The sequence below is a fragment of the Aquarana catesbeiana genome, linkage group LG03 (genome assembly GCF_042186555.1).
Source record: "Aquarana catesbeiana isolate 2022-GZ linkage group LG03, ASM4218655v1, whole genome shotgun sequence".
Taxonomy (NCBI): Eukaryota; Metazoa; Chordata; class Amphibia; order Anura; family Ranidae; genus Aquarana; species Aquarana catesbeiana.
Genome location: NC_133326.1, coordinates 665,169,406 through 665,190,965, shown reverse-complemented (window position 1 = coordinate 665,190,965; position 21,560 = coordinate 665,169,406). Strand labels below are relative to the sequence as shown.

Here is a 21,560-nt window from a genome sequence, read left to right as displayed (position 1 = left end):
AAGGGCTTGTGCTGGGAGAAGGAATTTTGAGGGGAAGATTTTTGGTGGAAGGGGGAGTTTTTTGGGCACAAGAGTTGTGTTGGAAGGGGGGATTGGGGGAGAGGATTTGAAGTGGGAGAAACAGTTTTTTGGGGGACAAGGATTTGTGCTGGGAGTAGGGATTCGGGGGGAGACAAACATTTGTGCTGGGATGGGGCATTGGAGGAAGGAGAGAATTTGTGCTGAGAGGGAATTTGTGGGAGAGAGGATATGAGCTAGGAAGGGGTTTTGTGGAGGAAATGTTTGTGCTGGGAGAAAGAATTTTGGGGGAAAATAATTTGTGCTGAGAGGTAAGATTTTGGGGGGAGAGATAATTTGTGCTTGGAAGGTTGGAAGGGGATTTGGGGAGGGTGAAGGATTAGTAATGGGAGGGAGAAATGAGGGGGGGGGATAATTTGTGCTAGGAGAGGGGATTTGTGAGGAGTGGATTTGAACTGGGATTGGGGAGTGGGAAGAGTGAGAGTTTGTGCTGGGAGGAGGGATTTGTGGGGGGGAGCTTGGAGTATATGGGCTGGGAGGAAGTTTTTTTGGGGGGGGAGAGAATTTTCATTTGTGTGTTGGAAGGGGCTTTTTGGAGGTGGAGAAAACTTGTGCTGGGGGTGGAATTTTGTGTGGAGGGAAGGAATTTATGCCTGGAGTGGGGATTTCCGGGGGGGGGGGGGGGGGCAGAGGATTTGTGCTGTAAGGCAGGATTTTAGAAGGGGAAAGTACTTGCACTAGGATGAGGATTTTGGGGAGAGATTTTGTGTTGTACAGGGAGGATTTTGGAAGCAAGAGGATTTGTGCTTGGAGGAGGAATTTTGTGTGTGTTTGTGTGTGTGGGGGGAAGGGTTGTGTATTTGAGCAGGCGGGGGGAGTGGTGCTGGGGGAAAAATTATTTTTTGGGGGGTGGGGGGAGCAACTGACACTTTTGCTCGACAGCTTGGTTTGTTAAAGAAAGCTGAAAATGTACTGGCTGGATCACCAGGTGGAAATAAAGAAAAAAGTCTAAACTACTGCAGCCACCATGCCTACAAATTTTTAAGCTGCAAAATAATTTTTGCTTTTGGGTTTAATGCCAATTTAAGAAACACATAGAGAGATATGATGCCAAACTTATAAAAATAAATAAATAAATAAAAGAATAAAAAACTAATAAAAATAAATAAATAAATAACTGAATTACAAAACATTATAAAACTTTATTATACAATTATTATAAAAATAATTATAAATGTAGCGGGCACCTACTTTTATGTAGGTGACCTTTTTGCTAGTTTACAATTCCAGGTAAATTTAGGCAGGCTTGTACCATTACAGCAGGCCTGTTTGTTCATTTGGGATTCGAGTGGCAGGTAGTTTGTATGCGAGTCTCGGCCAATCATTAATTTTGTTTGACAACTCCCCGGGACTCTGATATAAAAGCCTGGTCCCATGGTCAGTTAGAGAAAGTGTCCTGTTCGACTTTGGAGAAGCCAGCCTGGTTCCCGGAGGGGAGAGGTTCCCCCTCCCGGGAGCCAACGGAGCCCCCCCGGCGAGAAGGGTGGGGAACCGGCCTCCATAGAGGAAGGGACAACACCGTGCAGCATGTAGTCGCTGGTGTCGTTGGCCGCCCCTGCAGGGAAGGGAGCAGGCCAGAAAGGAGAAAAGGGAGCAAAGAATCATTGTGGAAGAAGTAGCAACAAAGCGGAAGGAAACTGGGCGATCGATCGTTTATGAGTGGCACATGGACTATTGATCACGTGAGTGAATGCCCAAGGGAAGGGTACTGCCAGAGGCTGAGGGATGTTGGTACGCAAGTCAGTAAGACAGGCGGTGATGGCCTGTGACTTTGGGTTCAGCAATGCCCCAGGATTCCAATCAGTCAAACAGGAGGAGTTATTCAGAGTGACTTTTCTTTAGCTCAACTTGGAAGTACCATGCAGATGGGAAGTAGTGGTAAAAAGGTAACGGTAAAGCTGCAAGCACACATATAGAGATACAGACTGTTCTTGAAAAGTTCTGCAGATGAAGAAGTTATTCAGAGTGACTCTTTATCGATTATTCTCTATCAAATCTACTTCCATCTTCCCTGATTGAAGAAATCGCACAAAGTGATTTCCTATTATCCGCAATGATTCTAGTTCTTTGTAAGAGAGTCAAGTAAAAAGATGACAAAGAAACAAAAGAGCATCTCAAAAGAAACCCTTCTCCTATCCCAGTTCATGTTACTTAAAGCAAGAGAAAAATTCAAAATGGACTGTGTTTCTGAATTTATGGGCTGCGGTGGGTTAGGTGGTAAACGTGAATTACGGATATAACAATTAATCAGCCGCTCCTTCGGGGGTAAGCGCTTCATAAAAAAAAAAAAAAAAGAAGAAAAAAAAAAAGGTTCATATACCCCTTAAGTTTCTTCTACAGCATTCCACTGACCTTATTTTTGTACGATGGGGTCATTTAAAATGTTTGCTAGATTGCTGGAAGGGATGTCTGTCCCCAACACTGAACACCTGTATCCAAATATGCTGGATTGGTGACACAAATATTAGAATCATTGTGCTCAAAACTGACAATTAAAAAAAAAACAGAACATAATTTATGGGAACTGCTATTCCAGCAGAAATCCCTGACCCTTAGATCCTCCATGTTGTTCTATATGTCAATAGTAAATACTGTGGAAAGAGATGTTGCAATGCTTATAAAGGTTGAACAGATCTTTGTTTGCAGACCTTGGTAATCCTATTCATTGGTCATTATTTCAAAGGATTTTTGAGGCGGGACTCTAACCCTATATTATATAATCCCCCCCCCCCCCGATCACCCAGGCAGATCATTGCCTTTGGGGACACCATGGGGTACAGAACTCTGTGTCTCATTCTGCTGAGTTATCTGGCTGGATCCTCCTACGGCCAAACACAGTGAGTACTATGGTCCCTGCATTCATTATTTCATTTTTATTGTTTTTTTTTTTTTTACTTATTTTTTCAAAAATAGTTTTTATATTTTGGTTAGTGTTGCACTTTTGGAAAGAATTTTCATCCCAAAAGTATGTATGACTTGCTCTGTTTTTCTTTTTAAAGGGTCTATTCACACCAGATGTGCTTGAATGCGTTGGCCAATGCATGCTGACGCATACATATCGTAAAACAAAAAAAAACATGTAACGCATTTCAATAGAAGCAGTAAACACCAGTGTGTTACATTGATGTGCGCTGCCTTGCACTGAAAAAAAAAAAAAAGAGAGAGACCCTGTGTTATTTGAATGCATGTAAGTGTTCTGCAATGTGCATGAACGCAGGAAAAACAGTTTATTTTTAAATAAAACAGTCAGATTAGTGCAGCACAAAATGTAAGTCCATATGTAGATATGGGTGCAGCAGAAAATTCTCCTCAAATGGAAAGGCAGGGACACCTCATGAGGGAAAAACAAAATTCTGATCCGCAGTATAGTATAAGTGACTGGTCCTCCACCAACATCAAACCCAAACTCTTACCAGATGTGCTGGACCTCTGAACTAACAGCAGGTCATACAGGCATGTATCCACAGACAGGATAAAGGTAATGAATGGATGAGCCGGATGGAGCAGATGATCCAAGGAGCGGTGTGTCCATTGGAAAAAAAAGCACAATCTAAGTGCACTCCGCAAAAATCATTTATTGAAAGATTCCACAAAATATAAAATCCCACCTTTGTGGAATCTTTCAATAAATGATTTTTGCGGAGTGCACTTAGATGGTGCTTTTTATTGCAATGGACACACAGCTCCTTTGATCATCTGCTCCATCTGGCTCTTCCATTCATTACCTTTATCCCGTCTGTGGATACATGCCTGTATGACCTGCTGTTAGTTCAGAGGTCCAGCACATCTGGTAAGAGTTTGGGTTTGATGTTGGTGGAGGACCAGTCACTTATACCCCATACACACGGTCGGATTTTCCGACGGAAAATGTGTGATAGGACCTTGTTGTCGGAAATTCCGACCGTGTGTGGGCTCCATCACACATTTTCCATCGGATTTTCCGACACACAAAGTTTGAGAGCAGGCTATAAAATTTTCCGACAACAAAATTCGTTGTCGGAAATTCCGATCGTGTGTACACAAATCCAACGGACAAAGTGCCACGCATGCTCAGAATAAATAAAGAGATGAAAACTATTGGCCACTGCCCCGTTTATAGTCCCGACGTACGTGTTTTACGTCACCGCATTTAGAACGATCGGATTTTCCGACAACTTTGTGTGACCGTGTGTATGCAAGACAAGTTTGAGCCAACATCCGTCGGAACAAATCCTAGGATTTTGTTGTCGGAATGTCCGAACAAAGTCCGACCGTGTGTACGGGGCATTATACTATACTGCGGATCAGAATTTTGTTTTTCCCTCACGAGGTGTCCCTGCCTTTCCATTTGAGGAGAACTTTCTACTGCACCTATATCTACATATGGACTTACATTTTGCGCTGCGCTAATCTGACTGTCTTATTTTGCTTCTGAGGTGTTGTGATTTACCTTATAGTGTATAACTGCATACCCTTCTTTATTCATATATTGTGTTTGCGCTGATTGTTTTATTTTTTTATACAGTTTATTTTTAAAGTTACCTTTACAAAATAAAGTAAAGTAAAAAAAAATTTAAAAGTATTGCAGCGCATGTTCAAATGCAATGCAGCTCAACTGACATATTGTGGTGTAAATAGAGGGAAAAGAACCGGAATATCTAATGCAATGGCAACAGTCTTTGTACAGAGTATCTAATATATATATATATATATATATATATATATATATATATATATATATATATATATATATATTTTTTTTTTTTTTCTCTTTAACGTTCTTTAAATAATATGTTACATTTAAAGTAACTCTGACACTCTAACAAACAAAGAGACTTCTGATAAGTATGAAAAGTAGGCACCTAGGCGTGCCTGCACATACCTGCAGTAACTCATCCTCCTCCAAATACTGAACACACTTATTCCATAAGTAATGAGTCAGATAGATAAAAACGGGGGGGTTTAGAATGGGGAAGAAATGCAATGAGATACACACACACACATATATATATATATATATATATATATATATATATATATATATATATATATATTTATTTATGCATTCAGTATATATACACATATATAGGCAAGTGTCCAACAGGTATGGGAGATAAAGTCCATAGACTAAAAAGAAGGTGTAGAGGTCTTCTGCACAGGGCAGCCGTCATATGGGAACAGAAACCATGTTCCAGTACACTGTAAGTAAAACAATGGGAGAAATTTATCAAATTGATATTGGAGCTGGGAGACTCTAATAAATGCACCACCTCCTTTATATATGACTAAACAATGTATACCCAAAGAGCACCAAATTTTAGTTTTAAGGTGCAGAAAAATCAATCAAAAGCAAAATTTACAGAAAAATATGGAAAATTTTATTACATAGATATTGTAAAACAATTTGTAAAATTTAGGCCATAAAGACCCAGTGGTCAAGATACAAAAGTGTTATTGCCTCTACATGTTTCACCACAAACGTGGCTTTTTCTGGAGGTTTTGTAGAACCTTGTTAATTAATATTTGCCACCTTTCAAAATGGTCTTGGTTCCAAATGATCCCCTAGACCCATCAAGAGGTTTTATGGGGAACGACTGTGCCAAAAAAGAGGAAGCATTGCCCTATAGCGACACCTAGTGTTTCAAGGAATTTGAATGAATCAATCGATGCTTTTTACCTTCCAAATGTGAGTTGTTAAGCTTTAGTGCTATTAAAAACTTGTTATACTTCTGCCCCCAGAGGCGCCTCTCCCTTTGTTTTACTTAGTATTACTTGCACAGACCCTCCCTTCTCCCACCCATTTTCATTGGCCCATTGCAGTTATGGGGCCAGTAAAAATCTGTGGGAGGTGGGAGGATCTGGCCAGCAAGGGTTGGAGCTTTGCCTGATCAGAACTGCCCAGCGGTTGGGGGAGGCGACAAAAAGTTATGTGCATGCACCTTTAGATTCATAGCCATTTACCCAGTGGAAGTTTATGGAAAGTCTATGCGAATGGGACAAAAAAATGTAAATAGTCTATTTTCTATGATGTATGAAAGTAAATTGAATTGACTTAAAACAGACAATACCACATTTGGCCACTAGAAGGCTTCATGTGATATTTTCTGTTTGCCCCATTCACACAAAAGACATGTTAATGCACTTTCGCTGGATGAACGGCTATGCAAATTCTTTTTAAATTCACCCCTTAGTGTATTATTAGTAATTTGTATAAAATAAAGGAAATTAATTAACTCACACAGAAAGGTAAAAACTAGAGTGGGTAATAAGCCTAAATAAAGACTCTGAGACCTGTCCCTCCATGGCCAGTGGTGGGTGGTATTAGAAAGAGACAACCAATGCAGATTCTGAACTGGTCAAGTCCGCTACACTGTGGGTAATCTGGACTCTTTTCTCTTTTTGGGTGCACTCTGACTCTCAGAGTCCCACAGCTTGCAGGGCGTGGTGGTCACGAGTCATTGTACTATTACATTGGTGGTCAGTGTGCCCCTTCATTGTTGCTTACTGTGCTCCCTTTATTAGTGGCTACTGTGCCCATTTCATTGGTAGTTACTTTGCCTCCTTCATTGGTGGTTACTGTACCCAATTTTTTGGTGATTACTGTTCCCTCTTCATAGGTACTTGCTGTGCCCCATTCATTGGTGGTTACTGTGTCCTCTGCATTAGTGGCTACTGCATCCTCTTCATTGGTGGCTACTGTGTCTCCTTTGTTGGTGCTTGCTGTGCCCCCTTCATTGGTGGTTACTGTGCCCCCTTCATTGCTGGTTACTGTACCCTTTTCACTGGTGGTTACTGTGCCCCACTTTATTGGTGATTACTGTGCTCTCTTCATTGGTGGTTACTGTGCACCCTTCATTGTTGGTTACTGTGCCCCATTTTATTGATGATTATAATGCCCTCTTCATTGGTGGTTATTGTGTTCCTTTATTGGTGGTTACTGTATCCTCTTCATTGGTGGTTACTGTTCCCCTTTCATTGGTTCCTATTGTGCCCCATTTTATCAGTAATTACTGTGCCCCTTTCATCGGTGCTTACTGTGCCCCCTCATTGTTGGTTATTGTGCCCTATTTTTTTGGCGGTTACTGTGCCCTCTATATTGCTGGTCACTATTCCCCCTTCATTGTTGGTCACTGTGCCACATTTTATCGATGATTATTATGCGCTTTTCATTGGTGGTTACTGATTCACCTCATTTACTTACAAAGCACTTAAAGACACTCTTTTGTTAATATATATAAAAAAAGACAAATACAACATTACAAAATGTGTGTATAAATGTACTATCATCATCTCCAATAAATGCAATCCTCACTGTCTTGCATCGCTACATTACTAATATATCTCAGCTAGGGCACACTAGTAAAGTAGCGGCAAGTAGCTGAAACCACAGAATGGAGATGCAACTGCAATTGAGAAATATACCCATCATCCGATTGCCTGAACTGACAGGCGCTGTGATTGGACGCCTGACGGGAGGAGAGGACGGGAAGAGACGCATGGAGGACACCACTCGCCATCACCCATTGCCCCAGCGAGACAGGGTAAGTGCCGGGCAGACGGCGAGCTGGCGGGAGGAGTCCTAGTGGTGGCATTCGATGGGCAGAGTGGAAGCATTTGATGGGCACAGTGGCAGCATTTGATGGGCACAGTGGCTGCATTTGATGGACACAGTGGCAGCATTTGATGGGCACAGTGGCTGCATTTGATGGGCACAGTGGCTGCATTTGATGGACACAGTGGCAGCATTTGATGGCACAGTGGCAGCATTTGATGGGCACAGTGGCTGCATTTGATGGGCACAGTGGCTGCATTTTTGATGGGCACAGTGGCTGCGTTTGATGGGCACAGTGGCTGCGTTTGATGGGCATAGTGGCTGCGTTTGATGGACACAGTGGCTGCAATTGATGGGCACAGTGGTGGCATTTGATGGGCACAGTGGCTGGAATTGATGGTTTGTTTGTTTTTCAGTATTTTTCAGTTTGTTTGTGCCCTCCCAAAAATTTTGAGCACCAGCCATGACTGGTAGATGAGGATTGAATGAAATGAAACAAAATGCTCATCGCTCCCGGCTTCATTACTAGCAGAGAATATCAAGGATTGGATGTTCCTCAATCTCCTCCTGCTCTCACTGTTTAGCCAATTTACTGCACTCCCACTGCGGGTGGGGGCCAACTGTGGAAGGGGGGGTGGAAGGTGGGTGCTGTCTAGAAGCTGGAGCATCTGGCCCTTTTTACAACAGCTGTTTTTGGCTGTAGATGTTTTTTTTCTACAGTCATTAAACTCTCCATCATGTTATCCTATGTGTCCATGCACACATAGGCTGTTATCAGCAGTTTTGGGCAGTAAAAAAACCCCAAAACTAGTGGGTTCTGAGAGATGTTTTTCAGCTGTAAAAACACTCTAGCGCTGATAAACGCTCAAGAACATTGCTCACCAGCATTTTTTAATGTTTTTGATCCATTAAAAAAAACAAAAACGTTTTTTCTTCCAAAAAAAAAAAAATTGCTAAAAAGCTAACGCGGAAAAACGCTAAAAAACGCTATTACAAGAACGTTGAAAAAAGTTGAAAAACTCACTGCAAAACGACTGACATTTTGATAACATTATTTTAACGTCCAGTGTGCATGAGGCCTAAAAGTAATTGGGCAGCTGTAGAGCCACCCAGATAACTTTTACTGTACAGCCGCTCAGTGGCTGGAAAACTGATACCTTTTTTTCACCTTTTGAAGTCCAGGACATTTTCAAACAGCCTAAGAATTACAAATGGTTAAACTCTAATCACTATGTTGCAAATGCTTTGGTTTCATTTGGACTCTGGCCCTTGGATGTCAATAGACAATTGGAGCTCTATTAACTTTGACTATGAATGTTCTGTAATACTGTAAATGTTGCAGAACGTGTTCCTACAAAGAGGCTTTTATAAAACTGGGGGGAATGAAACCTTGATTAAGTTTTCTACTATAGATGATAAAAATGAGTGGAAGAGTCTAAATGTGTTCCATGGACTATACCTCCACTTTTTCTAAAATACACCCTACTGGAGGTAAATGGTACCAGGGTTTAGAGATTTTTCTGATAGCCACTTATTTGCCCAGAAATCCCATCCTGAAATACATTTAGCTGAGTCGTCGTGCAATTACAGATTTGGGAGGAGGTAATGTGATCAGACTGTATTCACCCAGAGGCGTATCTAGTGAAAATGGCGCCTATGGCAAGCACTGAAACTGCGCCCCTGTCAAAACATTTAAAAACCCATCTTTCAGATAACTTTAACAAAAAAACACCTAACAAGGCAAAATTTCAAAATATAAAATTGTAGTATATTAGTGATGGTGACACCCCCTATTGTAAGTGGAGTTATTTTATTTCTTGAGGGGGTGTTACCATCACTTATATATTGCAACTTGTTATCAAAAATCTTTTGAGGGGGTGTCAATGTCACTAATATGTTGCAAGTTTATATTTTGATATTGTTATTTGTTGGAAAGATATCAAGTTGTATATTTGGTTTACAGGACACCACATATACAGTATATGGTATTCAGAGGGAGGGCTCCACCGTCACTTAAAGTGGAAGTAAACTTCCTTTACTGGCTTTTACATATAGGTAAGTCTATAATAAGGCTTACCTATAGGTACAGTAAATATCTCCTAAACATGTACAGTTTAGAAGATATTTACATTACATGGAGCCAGTGACATCACTGGCGCATGCGCTTCGAAGAAGACCAGAACCCTGTGCCATAAATGGTGGCTCCCGCGCGCATGCACAGGAGTGACTTCAGGCCTTTAGGCCAGTCACAGAGCCTGCAAACCTGGAAGCGAGATGAGTAAAAATGAGAGCACCTTCTGCGCTGACTTCTGGGTGCGGAAGGGTTTGTTTTAAGGTAAGTTTAACATAATGTGCTAGTATGCGATCCATACTAGCAGATTATACCTTTACTTTGCATAGTAAAAAAAAAGCCCAGCAGTATACAACTGCTTTAAATTATGCAATTACATTTAAATTGAAACACTAAGGTGAAGAAGGAAGCACAGCATTGTATTTTATTGTAATATTTACAGTGTTTATACTGGTTATGGCAAGAGGGGAAAAAAGGGAGGGGGGGAGAAGATGGAAGAGGAGGAAGAGAGAGAACTGGGGGGGGGGGAGGGAAGGGAGGAGAGAGAGAGAGAGAGAGAGAGAGAGAAGGGGGGCAGGGGGGAGGGAGAGAGAAGAGGAATACAGAATACATCAGAAAGTACAGAGAAAATAAAGAGAGGAGCATTGTAGTAAATGTCTCTTCCTGTGCACATTCTCCACATTACCTTCACCTGAATACATTCTTCTGCTTCTCTTACTCATTTCTCCTCCTTCTCTGTCCCCTCCCCAGTCCCCACAGCAGCTCCTCTCTTTCTCAATCTCCAGGCTCCAGCATGGCTCCAGTACTCTGTACTTCTTAATCAAAGGGGGTGGCTTGAGAAAGGGACGTGTTACAGCAGCGCCCATTGGCTCAGTAAGCAGCAGGAGGTGGATCAGCTCCTGCTGTTAACTCTTTCATGTCCTGTGGCAGCCGTTCCTATAATATGAGGCTGCTGGTTCCTTTCTGCTGCTTCAATGACAGGACAGGAGGGGGGAAGGTGCAGGGCGCTCCTATACATACACAGAGCCACTGGAAGAGAAGAGCTGCAGTGTCAGGACTGTGAAGATGGAGAGGAGGGAGAGCACAGCGCACCTCCCGGCTCCTTCCCCTCTCCTGCACAGCAGCTTATTTTGCAATGAACCTAGGGGGACATCACTGCCTAAACTCCTCTCTCCCTTTGTGCACTGCAGTCAGTGCCTGAGCCTCACATGATTATCGTGCATGTCGGAGAAGAAGCAGGGAGGAGGTGGGCGGAGCTAAGCAGTGGCGCTCTGAATGCTGATCTCTGCCTCTCTCCTCCGTGACGTCACTGGTTGTTAGACGCCAGACGGGCCATGCCTAGCAACCAGTTTGGGCAGTGAGCCAGGGGCCAGTGGTGAACGACCTAAAGCACTCTCTGCTGGCCAGGATTCCACCCCAGGCTGACAGTGAGTAACAGTGATGATATCAGGGCCATTTTAAGAAGAGATCTCTGCAAGTGCCTTGCTGCCCAGCCACTCAGGAGCGCCCCCTTCATATGGCGCCCATGGCACTTGCCATATCTGCCATACCCTGGATACGCCACTGTATTCACCTGAGAAAAATGAGCAGAAAATAGCCAGGTCTTCCATGTCAGTCCTATCCATTATGTGTGGTAAGGCTGTACCAATCCAGTCCTTCTGCCTTGCTCCCCCCTCCATGTGCACAGCAATTTTGCTCTGATTAATCAAAGCTGGCATTGCTGTGTACACAGAGTCTGAGAAGCGGCAGCTGTCAAAAAAAAGAAAAATAAGAAAGCAGTGAACAATGTTTATCAACAAGCTGCTGATACAAAGATTCTAAGTAACATACAGTTACTTTTGAATCTATTCTATTAATTCGTCTGCAGATCAAAGGGACAACATTCAATCTTCAGATGATGTCAGTTAAAAGAGATGTATGTTTTTTTTTTCTAAGATTCATACTTACGTAGGTAGGTGGATGCAGCACCAGTCCCCCGGCTCCTCTAATAGGGCGTACACACGGTCGGACTTTGTTCGGACATTCCGACAACAAAATCCTAGGATTTTTTCCGACGGATGTTGGCTCAAACTTGTTTTGCCTACACATGGTCGCACAAAGTTGTCGGAATTTCCGATCGCCAACCACGCGGTCACGTACACCATGTACGACGAGACTAGAAAAGGCCGGTTCAGAACCAAGCGCGGCACCCTTTGAGCTCCTTTTGCTAATCTCGTGTTAGTAAAAGTTTGGTGAGAGACGATTTGCGCTTTTTCAGATTCGTGGCTTTCAGATTGTTTTCTGCCGTTCAGTTTGTGCTTGTGGGTTTGTATCTGCTCTTCAGTGCGTGCAGTCAGTTCGTATCAGAGTTTTCTGTGTGATCTTGCCTGCTCGTTACTGTTTTTCAGGTCGCTCTTCACAGGCCTTGCTGTTCTTCAGTGCGTTCTGTTACTTCGTTCTGAGCAGTCGACCGTTTTCTAGCCATGTTTCGGATGCGTACTCCTCGTAGAGTTCGTGCTGTGCGGGGGCTTGGTGTTGGGGTCCTGACCTTGACACAAGTCCAGTCCATGAACAGGGTGGGGAGGAGTTCATGGACCAAGAATTGGTTGCTTCAGCGTGACCAGTTCTGTCATATGCCTTTGCTCCATGAGATCCATGAGAATAATCCTGATGATTTCAGAACTTTCTCAGGATGACGGACCCCGTATTTCACCATTCGTTGGCTTCACTGACCCCCTATATCAGCAGGCAGGATACCTGCATGAGGCAAGCCATCACTCCGGAGCAGAGGTTGGTCGCTACCCTGCGGTATTTGGCCACCGGGAGAAGCCTGCAGGACCTCAAGTTCTCGACAGGCATCTCCCCCCAGGCTCTGGGGATCATTATCCCAGAGACCTGTTCTGCTATCATCCAGGTCCTGCAGAAGGAGTATATGAAGGTAAGATTTTTATCCTTTTATATCACATTTTATTGTCTTTAATGTTTGATAACATATTGTATTTCTTTCCTCATTCCCTAATTACCATGCTTGTAATATGCTGTGAATGTCCCCTTTGTCCTCATGCATGCTGGATTTTTATGTAATTATTATTTAAGGTCCTTCATACATATTTGCCCTTCAATAACCTCCCCAGCATGGTGTCTCCTAGCCCTATATTCACCTCATGTAGTCACTTAACAATGTATTTTATCTGCTCCATAGTAGTGCTTTACCCCAAACACCCCCTAAAATGTTTGGTAATGTTATTTTTGATTTAAATTCAGGCAGAGTGCCAGAGGCTTTTTTTTGTGGTGTCCCCAAATCATTTTTAGTAACCCTCCCTCCCCCAACTGCTAAGTCAGCTGATCCCAATTCTCTATCCTCAATCATCTATCTGCTGACTTTGCCAAACCCATACACACTATACCCATCTCTTTACTGGTCAGATTTATGGAGGAATTCCCCAAAGCATGTAGTGCAAGGGCCTGCCTGTATACTTTACAATGGTACTGTTTAAAGTTTTTGTATCCTATTATTATCTTGATAGGTAATATCAGAATGTCCAAATGTCCTCAAATGTGTACAGTGTGTATTTATATCTTTGTATTCAGACACTTCTTACCTGTCCAGTGGGCTGCCAATAGTGTAACTAAGGAGGGGCTGTTCAAAGTAATACCCATTATTTAGGCATTCATCTCTCAATTAAGTGAAGAGGGTTACCTGTCCAAGATTTCCACACACCCCATAATGTTAGAAATGGCCCATGAGAGGGGGGGGAGGGGGAATATGATAGGTGTACCTTATACTTTGGCCTTGTTAAATTCCCCTTAATAAATGCTATCTGGAGGTTGCCCCATAATGTTTGTGTCTAATCTGCTTGCCATGTTTCAGAGTAAAAATAGTAATGTTTATTGTTTTTTCCTCAACAGTTTCCTTCCACGCCACAGGAATGGCAGACTGTGGCCTCCCACTTTGCCCAGCGGTGGGACTTTCCTAACTGCGGAGGGGCAATTGATGGGAAACACGTCCACATCGTCCCACCACCCAACTCGGGGTTGTACTATTATAATTACAAGGGGTTTAATAGTATAGTGATGGTGGCGGTGGTGTCGGCTAATTACGACTTCTTGTATGTGGACGTGGGGAAGAATGGCCGGATGTCTGATGGTGGAGTCATCGCCCAGACGGAGTTCTACAGGCGTCTCCAGAATGGCAGCTTGGACTTGCCAGCTCCAAAGAACAATGTTGAAGGACTCCCATTTGTGTTCGTTGCTGATGAAGCATTTGCGCTGGGGGACCTGCGGCCATTCCCGATGAGGACCCTCACCCCGGAACAGAGGGTTTTTAATTACCGGCTGGCCAGAGCCCAATGAGTGGTGGAGAACACATTTGGAATCCTGGCCAGCCGGTTCTGCCTATTTCTGACACCTATCCATATGGCGGAGTATAAGCTGAACCATATAATACTTGCGTGCTGTGTTCTCCATAACTTTTTACGGAAACATTCGGCCAACTATGCTGGCTCAGTTGGGCCTGAGGCTGGAATCCTACATCAATCCACACTGACGGCGCTTGAAAGTGGCCGTCCTGGCTTGCCCTCCCTGAGTGCCCGTGATGTCCGGTTACGCTACCTGGAGTTCTTTGCGGGTAGGGGGGCTATCAATATGCCAGACAATATGTGAAGCCTTTTTCAAATTAAAAAAAAATAAATCTTTGTGGACATTTACTGCTTGTGTTTGTTTGAGCTGACCCTGACAGAAATGTGTGGAGTCCAGAAAATGTCATGATTGTGTAACCTTATACAAAGCACTGTTGGCTGTTATTTACTAAATGCAAAAACACATTTCACTACAAGTGCACTTGCAACTGCACTTGTAGTGCAAAGTGGATTTGCCCTTAGGAAATAACCCCCATTTTCTCATAAAACAACAATTACATCACCCCAAAAGTGTTGTAGCGTTGAGACAATAATCCACACATTCTTGATTAACAATCTTTTTAATACCTGCACAATCACATGTGCATTTACCAAAGGTTTTGCTGACAAACCAACATGTTTGTTGTCTAACAATTTTTGTGGTGGCATTATCCCAAATCAAAATGTCCATTTTATAGAAAACAGGCCTGTGTAAAACCAACAAGAAAGACACAAATCTTGATCTTACAAAGTTCACATTTGGTAGAACTTGAAGGCAATATCAGACATGAGCATTTAGGAACTGTGTTTGATATAGCGTTCAGATGGGGGGAGTCACCCCAGGAAAAGCCAAATTCGGAAGATGCACACAAATTTCCCAATGTCAACATGTTCTACCTGCCATCACGGGGGATCAAGGGATGTGTTTTGGGGGAGCAAGCCCTTCATCTACTTTATTATTGAGGAAGGGGTTGCACCCCCAAAACGCGTCATTGATCTCCCGTGATGGCAGATAGCACATGTTGACACACTGTGTGCATCCTCCAAATTTGGCTTTGGGAAAAATCACAAAAACATTTAGCACATTGTAGCACACAAAAGAAGAAAGTGATTTGGAGGGGTTTTAAACTCGCCCCAAAACATCAATGATGTTTTTATATTTTGGAATAACATCATTGATGTTTTGCTTGATGATTTCCAATTGTAAATTACACCCCATGATCTCCCCGATCAGGATCTGGGCACTTTCGGATGTGAAAGGATCTTCATCCACAACCTCACGATCACCTAAAAAGAGAGGAACCCCAAAATAAATTTGGTTTAAAAAAAATGCCGCAATCCATCTCTTATCTGAGCCTGTGGTCGCAGACACTCACCTGTTGTGGTGACTAGTTCCACCACGTCTTCATCCTCCTGCTCAGCTTGTGTTGGGGGGATTTCACCTTCTTCCAGAGGGGGGGGCTCTGGTCTCCTCAGATGAGGGGTGTTCTCCGAGTCTTTTCTCCTCTATGTCAAACAAAAATGGTATAATTAGCACACAGATATTTAATGTCAGAACTATAAAGATGAAACATTGCTTGAAAGTGGGGTACAATTATCTATTTTAGCAGAGTTCCAAGATGTAATTTTTTTAATGCGCTTTGTCAACCTGCAATACTTTACCTGTTTAGTACAAGCTTCACAGATGGAGACCCCCCTATAGTATACACTGGAGCACCTGTGTGGCCCCCCTAATTAAAATGGTGTTCTTTTGTCCCACACTAGTGCTCAAGTGTCCAGATGTGAAAACAGCTGCTCAGTGTCCTCTCCTTACACAGAATCTAGTTTGCATTTCATTCTAGTAACAAAGCCATCTACACAACCCAATTCTTTTAAGACAAGTATAGGGCGTCAAAATGGTGGCCAAATGCATATAGGCTAAACAATGGTATTTTATATTTGGAACGAAAAATGTTTGATCCGAACGAATAATGTGCCCATGAACATGAAAGTTGCCATTTTAAACTGTACAACAGCTCCTAAAAGCACATGGAGCAGCACTAACGTAATAAACACAAAAAGAATAGGAACACAGCACAACTACTTACTTTTTTGCAGCACTCTCCGGATCTTTCGGTACTGCTCATGTTCTCGTAATTTCAGGTCCGACCACCGCTTCTTGAGCTGATCTTTCGATCGTCGTACCCCGAATTTCCGGTGCAGACTCCTGACCACTTTCGCCATGATCTTGGCCTTTCGGACATTGGGGTTGGGGTAAGGCCCATACTTTCCATCATAGTCGGACTTCTTCAGGATGTCCACCATCTCCAACATCTCCCCAAAGGACATGTTTGAGTCCTTAAATCTCCTTCTGGATCGGGACGTTTCAGGCTCCGGCCTTTCCTCCCCCTCCTCCTCGTTGCTACAATTAGCACGCACCTGCTGTCTATCCGCCATGTGCTCTTCCCCCACTGCGCCGAACGAAAAGGGGTGAGGAATAGACTAGAAAGAACGTCAGGGGCGGGCGGAGTTATACATGTATAAAGCGTAACACACGTGCGTCTTACGTACGATCTGTGAGCGGAGGAAGGAGCATCGGAGACGCCGATCGTGATAACGAAGGTAAGATCTAAACTTGCGCCTATACTGCTTCGAAATGGAAGCCTATATTGTAACAAGATTAGGGGAGTTTTGCCTGACATTAGGGTTTGTCTTGTGTTGTGTCTTGCAGAGAAAATGGATGGGTTCAATGACCACAATTTCCTGCCCCTGTTCATAGACAAGTACAGGGAGCTGCCCTGTCTGTGGCAGGTCAGACACCCCCACTATAACCACAAACAGAAGAGGCAGGCAGCGCTGGAGAAACTGCTGGAGTTGGTGAAGCCGGTGGTCCCCACAGCAACCATCCCCTATTTAATAGCTAAAATTGGTGGCCTGAGGAGCACTTATCTTAGGGAGCGCAAGAAGGTCACGGATTCCCAGAGATCAGGAGCTGGAGCAGATGACGTTTATGTCCCCAGGCTGTGGTACTATGAGAGACTGCGATTTCTGTCAGACCACACTGAAGTCAGGGAATCCCTCTCCACTCTTCCTTCCACGCTTCCTTCCACCCCAGCTGAGGCTTCCGATGTCCAACCTGGGCCTTCCAGCCAGGAAGAACTGGAGGAGCCCAGCTGGAGTCAGGTATAGCATTCCTCTACAGATTTCAGGACAATAAATAAATGATGTTTACTAGATGTTATTATTGATCACTAATTGCTGATTGAAAAAAGTGTTTTACATATCAATAGACAGTAGTGGGCACCCAAAATTGGGACAAAAATGAAAAATGCTGGGCTCAGAAGGATAGTCTGTTATATTTGTTAACATTCAATTTGCAGCAGTCAGGAGGTGAAAATTGTGTGTGATTGATGAAAACAATACTAAAACTACGTCCCTTTTTCATACACAGGAAGACCTCAGCCAGGAGGAGGCTGTGGAATGTGGCAGTCAGGAGGAGGCGGGGATTAGTGGCAGCCAGGAGGAGGCGGGGCTAAGTGTCAGCCAAGAGAAGCCTGGGACCAGTCGCAGCCTGACTGAGTCTCAGGTCCCTCCCCTCCGCCTTCCATACAAAAGGGCCAGGAAGGCCACTCTGAGTCCCGTGCAAGATTCAGCGTACAGGCTGATCCAGGAGGCTTCTGCGTCCCTACGAGCCTTCCCCAGTCCTGAAGAGGCCTTTGCCTGCATGGCTGCCACCAAATTGCAGGGCATGCAGGAGGGTTAACGCAGGCTCTCTGAGGACCTGATTTATAAAGTCCTACGTAAGGGGTTGAGTGGGGAACTAACACCCAAGACGGATGTCATTGAGATCGACGATCCTCCTCCTCCTCCTCCTGCTGCCACAACTCCACCACCACAGCCACAGCGTGGAAGGAAGTGTGGAAAGAAGACCAAAGAGTGATGACCCTGGGTTCAGTCTGGTCTGACAGAAGATGCAGTCTCTCGTATGACCACAGCCTGGGGACACAGATGTCATCTGCTGCTTTCCGGATCTCTGGGACTTCTGGACCACACTGCCCTCCCTTAGATAAGGACTCCTCAGGCCACCAATTTTGCTTTTAAATAGTTGATGTCTGCCCTGGGGGTCCAAGGCTTCACCCACTTCTGCAGTTTCTTCAGCTTTGCCTCCCTCTTTGTTTAGTTGTGAGCCCTTAATAAAATTTTTTAGGTAAATTATACTTTCCTGTGTGTGTTTTCATCCAAAAAGGACAGTTTGTTGGTGACGATTCAGGTACATTTCTAACATAAAATGTGAAATTAACAAGGGACAACAACACCAAACAATCTCCTACAGATTAAATATAACAACATATCAATGGTGTTGTGGGAACTTGTCACAAAAAACACACACAAACATTTTCGGGAGTACAAATCAAAATCGCAAAAAAAAAAAATAGAAACACAAAAAAAGATTCTACATTAAAGCCAAAAAAAAAAAAAAAAATATACAAAAATATGTTGTCAGATGTGAGAAATCAAAATATATTGAGGGAATCCCGATAAATAGTAACGAAATAAGTTTGTAAGAAGTGTGTGTGAATATGAGCAGCAAAACTACTTAATTCTTGTCACATTATAAAGAAGAAGAGAGTGCGCTGTATTAAACCATTTTGAACATTGCAGCGTGACAAAAGTGCTGTATCCATTGCGAATGCTAAGTTTACCAGAACGAGCTGTCCCGTCTCGGAATTTCTTCTGAGTAGGGATGAGCTTCGTGTTCGAGTCGAACCCATGTTCGACTCGAACATCGGCTGTTCGATCGTTCGCCGAATTGCGAACGTTATGGGCCGTTCGCGCTAAATTCGTGTGGCGCGTCACGGCCCATAATTCACTGCGGCATCGCAGTGCATTGCTGGCTGATGATTGGCCAAGCATCCACTATGACCCGCATGCTTGGCCAATCACAGCGCCGTCAGTAGAGAGAGCTGTAATTGGCCAAAGCCAGGGTGGCTTTGGCCAATTATGGCTCAGGGGATTTAGTACACACCCCACACTATATAAGGCCGCCTGCACGGCGGCCCTGTGTAGTGTGTGTTCCGGTGTGCTGAGAGATAGAGAGAGAGAGAGACAGTGTCATTTGATTTGAGTTAGATAGATTAGGCAGAACAGTCAGTCAGTTAGCTGCACTTACAGTGTATTGTGTATATATATGCATCCCAGGTGTTGCATATATATATATACACTGTATTCAGTTTAGCTAGATCCGTTCCTGTTATCTTCTATCTAGACTATTTACATTTAATGCAGTGCGTCCTGCTCACAGTGTTCAGCTAGATCCGTTCCTGCTATTTACATTTAGTGCAGTGCGTCCTGCTCACAGTGTTCAGCTAGATCCGTTCCTGTTATCTTCTAGACTATTTACATTTAGTGCAGTGCATCCTGCTCACAGTGTTCAGCTAGATCCGTTCCTGCAATTTACATTTAGTGCAGTGCGTCCTGCTCACAGTGTTCAGCTAGATCCGTTCCTGCTATTTACATTTAGTGCAGTGCGTCCTGCTCACAGTGTTCAGCTAGATCCGTTCCTGCTATTTACATTTAGTGCAGTGCGTCCTGCTCACAGTGTTCAGCTAGATCCGTTCCTGTTATCTTCTAGACTATTTACATTTAGTGCAGTGCGTCCTGCTCACAGTGTTCAGCTAGATCCGTTCCTGTTAAATTCCTACTGACAGGCAGGCTTGTCTGGTTACAGTATATAAAGCTACCTGAAGAAAATTACAGGTGTTCTATTTGATCCTATTAGTACCACGGTCAGGCAGCTAGACTATTTACATTTAGTACAGTGCGTCCTGCTCACAGTGTTCAGCTAGATCCGTTCCTGTTATCTTCCTACTGACAGGCAGGCTTGTCTGGTTACAGTATATAAAGCTACCTGAAGAAAATTACAGGTGTTCTATTTGATCCTATTAGTACCACGGTCAGGCAGCTAGACTATTTACATTTAGTACAGTGCGTCCTGCTCACAGTGTACAGCTAGATCCGTTCCTGTTATCTTCCTACTGACAGGCAGGCTTGTCTGGTTACAGTATATAAAGCTACCTGAAGAAAATTACAGGTGTTCTATTTGATCCTATTAGTACCACGGTCAGGCAGCTAGACTATTTACATTTAGTACAGTGCGTCCTGCTCACAGTGTTCAGCTAGATCCGTTCCTGTTATCTTCCTACTGACAGGCAGGCTTGTCTGGTTACAGTATATAAAGCTACTTGAAGAAAATTACAGGTGTTCTATCCCAGCTTAGTGCAGCTACAGGCCATTAATATGTCTGGAAGGCCAAGAAGGAGAGGGACAAAAAAGTGAGGTGAAATCTTCTGAAGAGGAGGAAAGACAGCAAAACAAATGTCACAGGGGTGATAACCCTTCCCTATGTTTTCCAAAAAGCTTAGAAAAGATTTTTTGGCTGGAGCTAAACACATTAAAAATGTTCAAAATTACAAACAGATTCTACTTAACAACAAACCTACAGTCCCTGTCTTGTTTGCACCGCCTGTATACTGCTGTTCAGAGTATATAGGGCCTGGTGGCCCCACACCTTTCCTTATTTTAATTTGGGTGCGGGGTTCCCCTTAATATCCATACAAGACCCAAAGGGCCTGGTAATGGACTGGGGGGTACCCATGCCGTTTGTCTCACTGATTTTCATCCATATTGCCATGACCCGACATGACATTAAACCCGCAAGCAGTTTTAAATGAGATTTTTTCCTTTAAAAATGACATTTGGTGCAGGGACTGTTCTAAACATGGGAAACACGCGTCACTTTACAGGCATACTATAGACACCCCCCAGGTACGATATTTAAAGGAATATTTCACTTTTTTTTTTTTTACTTTAAGCATCATTAAAATCACTGCTCCCGAAAAAACGGCCGTTTTTAAAAGTTTTTTTTGCATTGATACATGTCCCCTGGGGTAGGACCCGGGCCCCCAAACCCTTTTTAGGACAATACCATGCAAATTAGCCTTTAAAATGAGCACTTTTGATTTCGAACGTTCGAGTCCCATAGACGTCAATGGGGTTCTAACGTTCGTGCGAACTTTCGGTCCGTTCGCGGGTTCTGGTGCGAACCGAACCGGGGGGTGTTCGGCTCATCCCTACTTCTGAGCATGCGTGGCACTTTGTGCGTCGGAACAGGCCACACACGGTCGGAATTGACGCGATCGGATTTTGTTGTCGGAAAATTTTATCTCCTGCTGTCCAACTTTGTGTGTCGGAAAATCCGATGGAAAATGTCCGATGGAGCCCACACACGGTCGGAATTTCCGACAACATGCTCCGATCGGACATTTTCCATCGGAAAACCGACCGTGTGTACGGGGCATAACACTGAGAACCGAGCGATCTAATACCGCCGATCCCATGGTTCTCAGGGCTCCCAGTCACCAGCTCTCTGCTCTGCAACCTCCCCCCCTCCCCACACTCACTGGGCTGTGGAGCGGTGTGAGCTTTAGCCTGCTGTCTGCTGAAAACGGGTCACAGGAGTGCAAAA

General features: G+C 43.7%; 1 protein-coding gene across 1 annotated transcript in view; it reads left to right on the top strand.

The window, feature by feature from the left end:
- The first annotated feature begins 2,778 nt into the window (after positions 1 to 2,778).
- LOC141133437 (complement C3-like) overlaps positions 2,779 to 21,560 on the top strand; it is a 363,837-nt gene continuing 345,055 nt past the window's right edge. Inside the window, exon 1 of the mRNA XM_073622825.1 lies at positions 2,779 to 2,915. Coding sequence (XP_073478926.1) covers positions 2,848 to 2,915 — 68 coding nt within the window. The 5' untranslated portion in view covers positions 2,779 to 2,847. The remainder of the gene's footprint in view (positions 2,916 to 21,560) is intronic.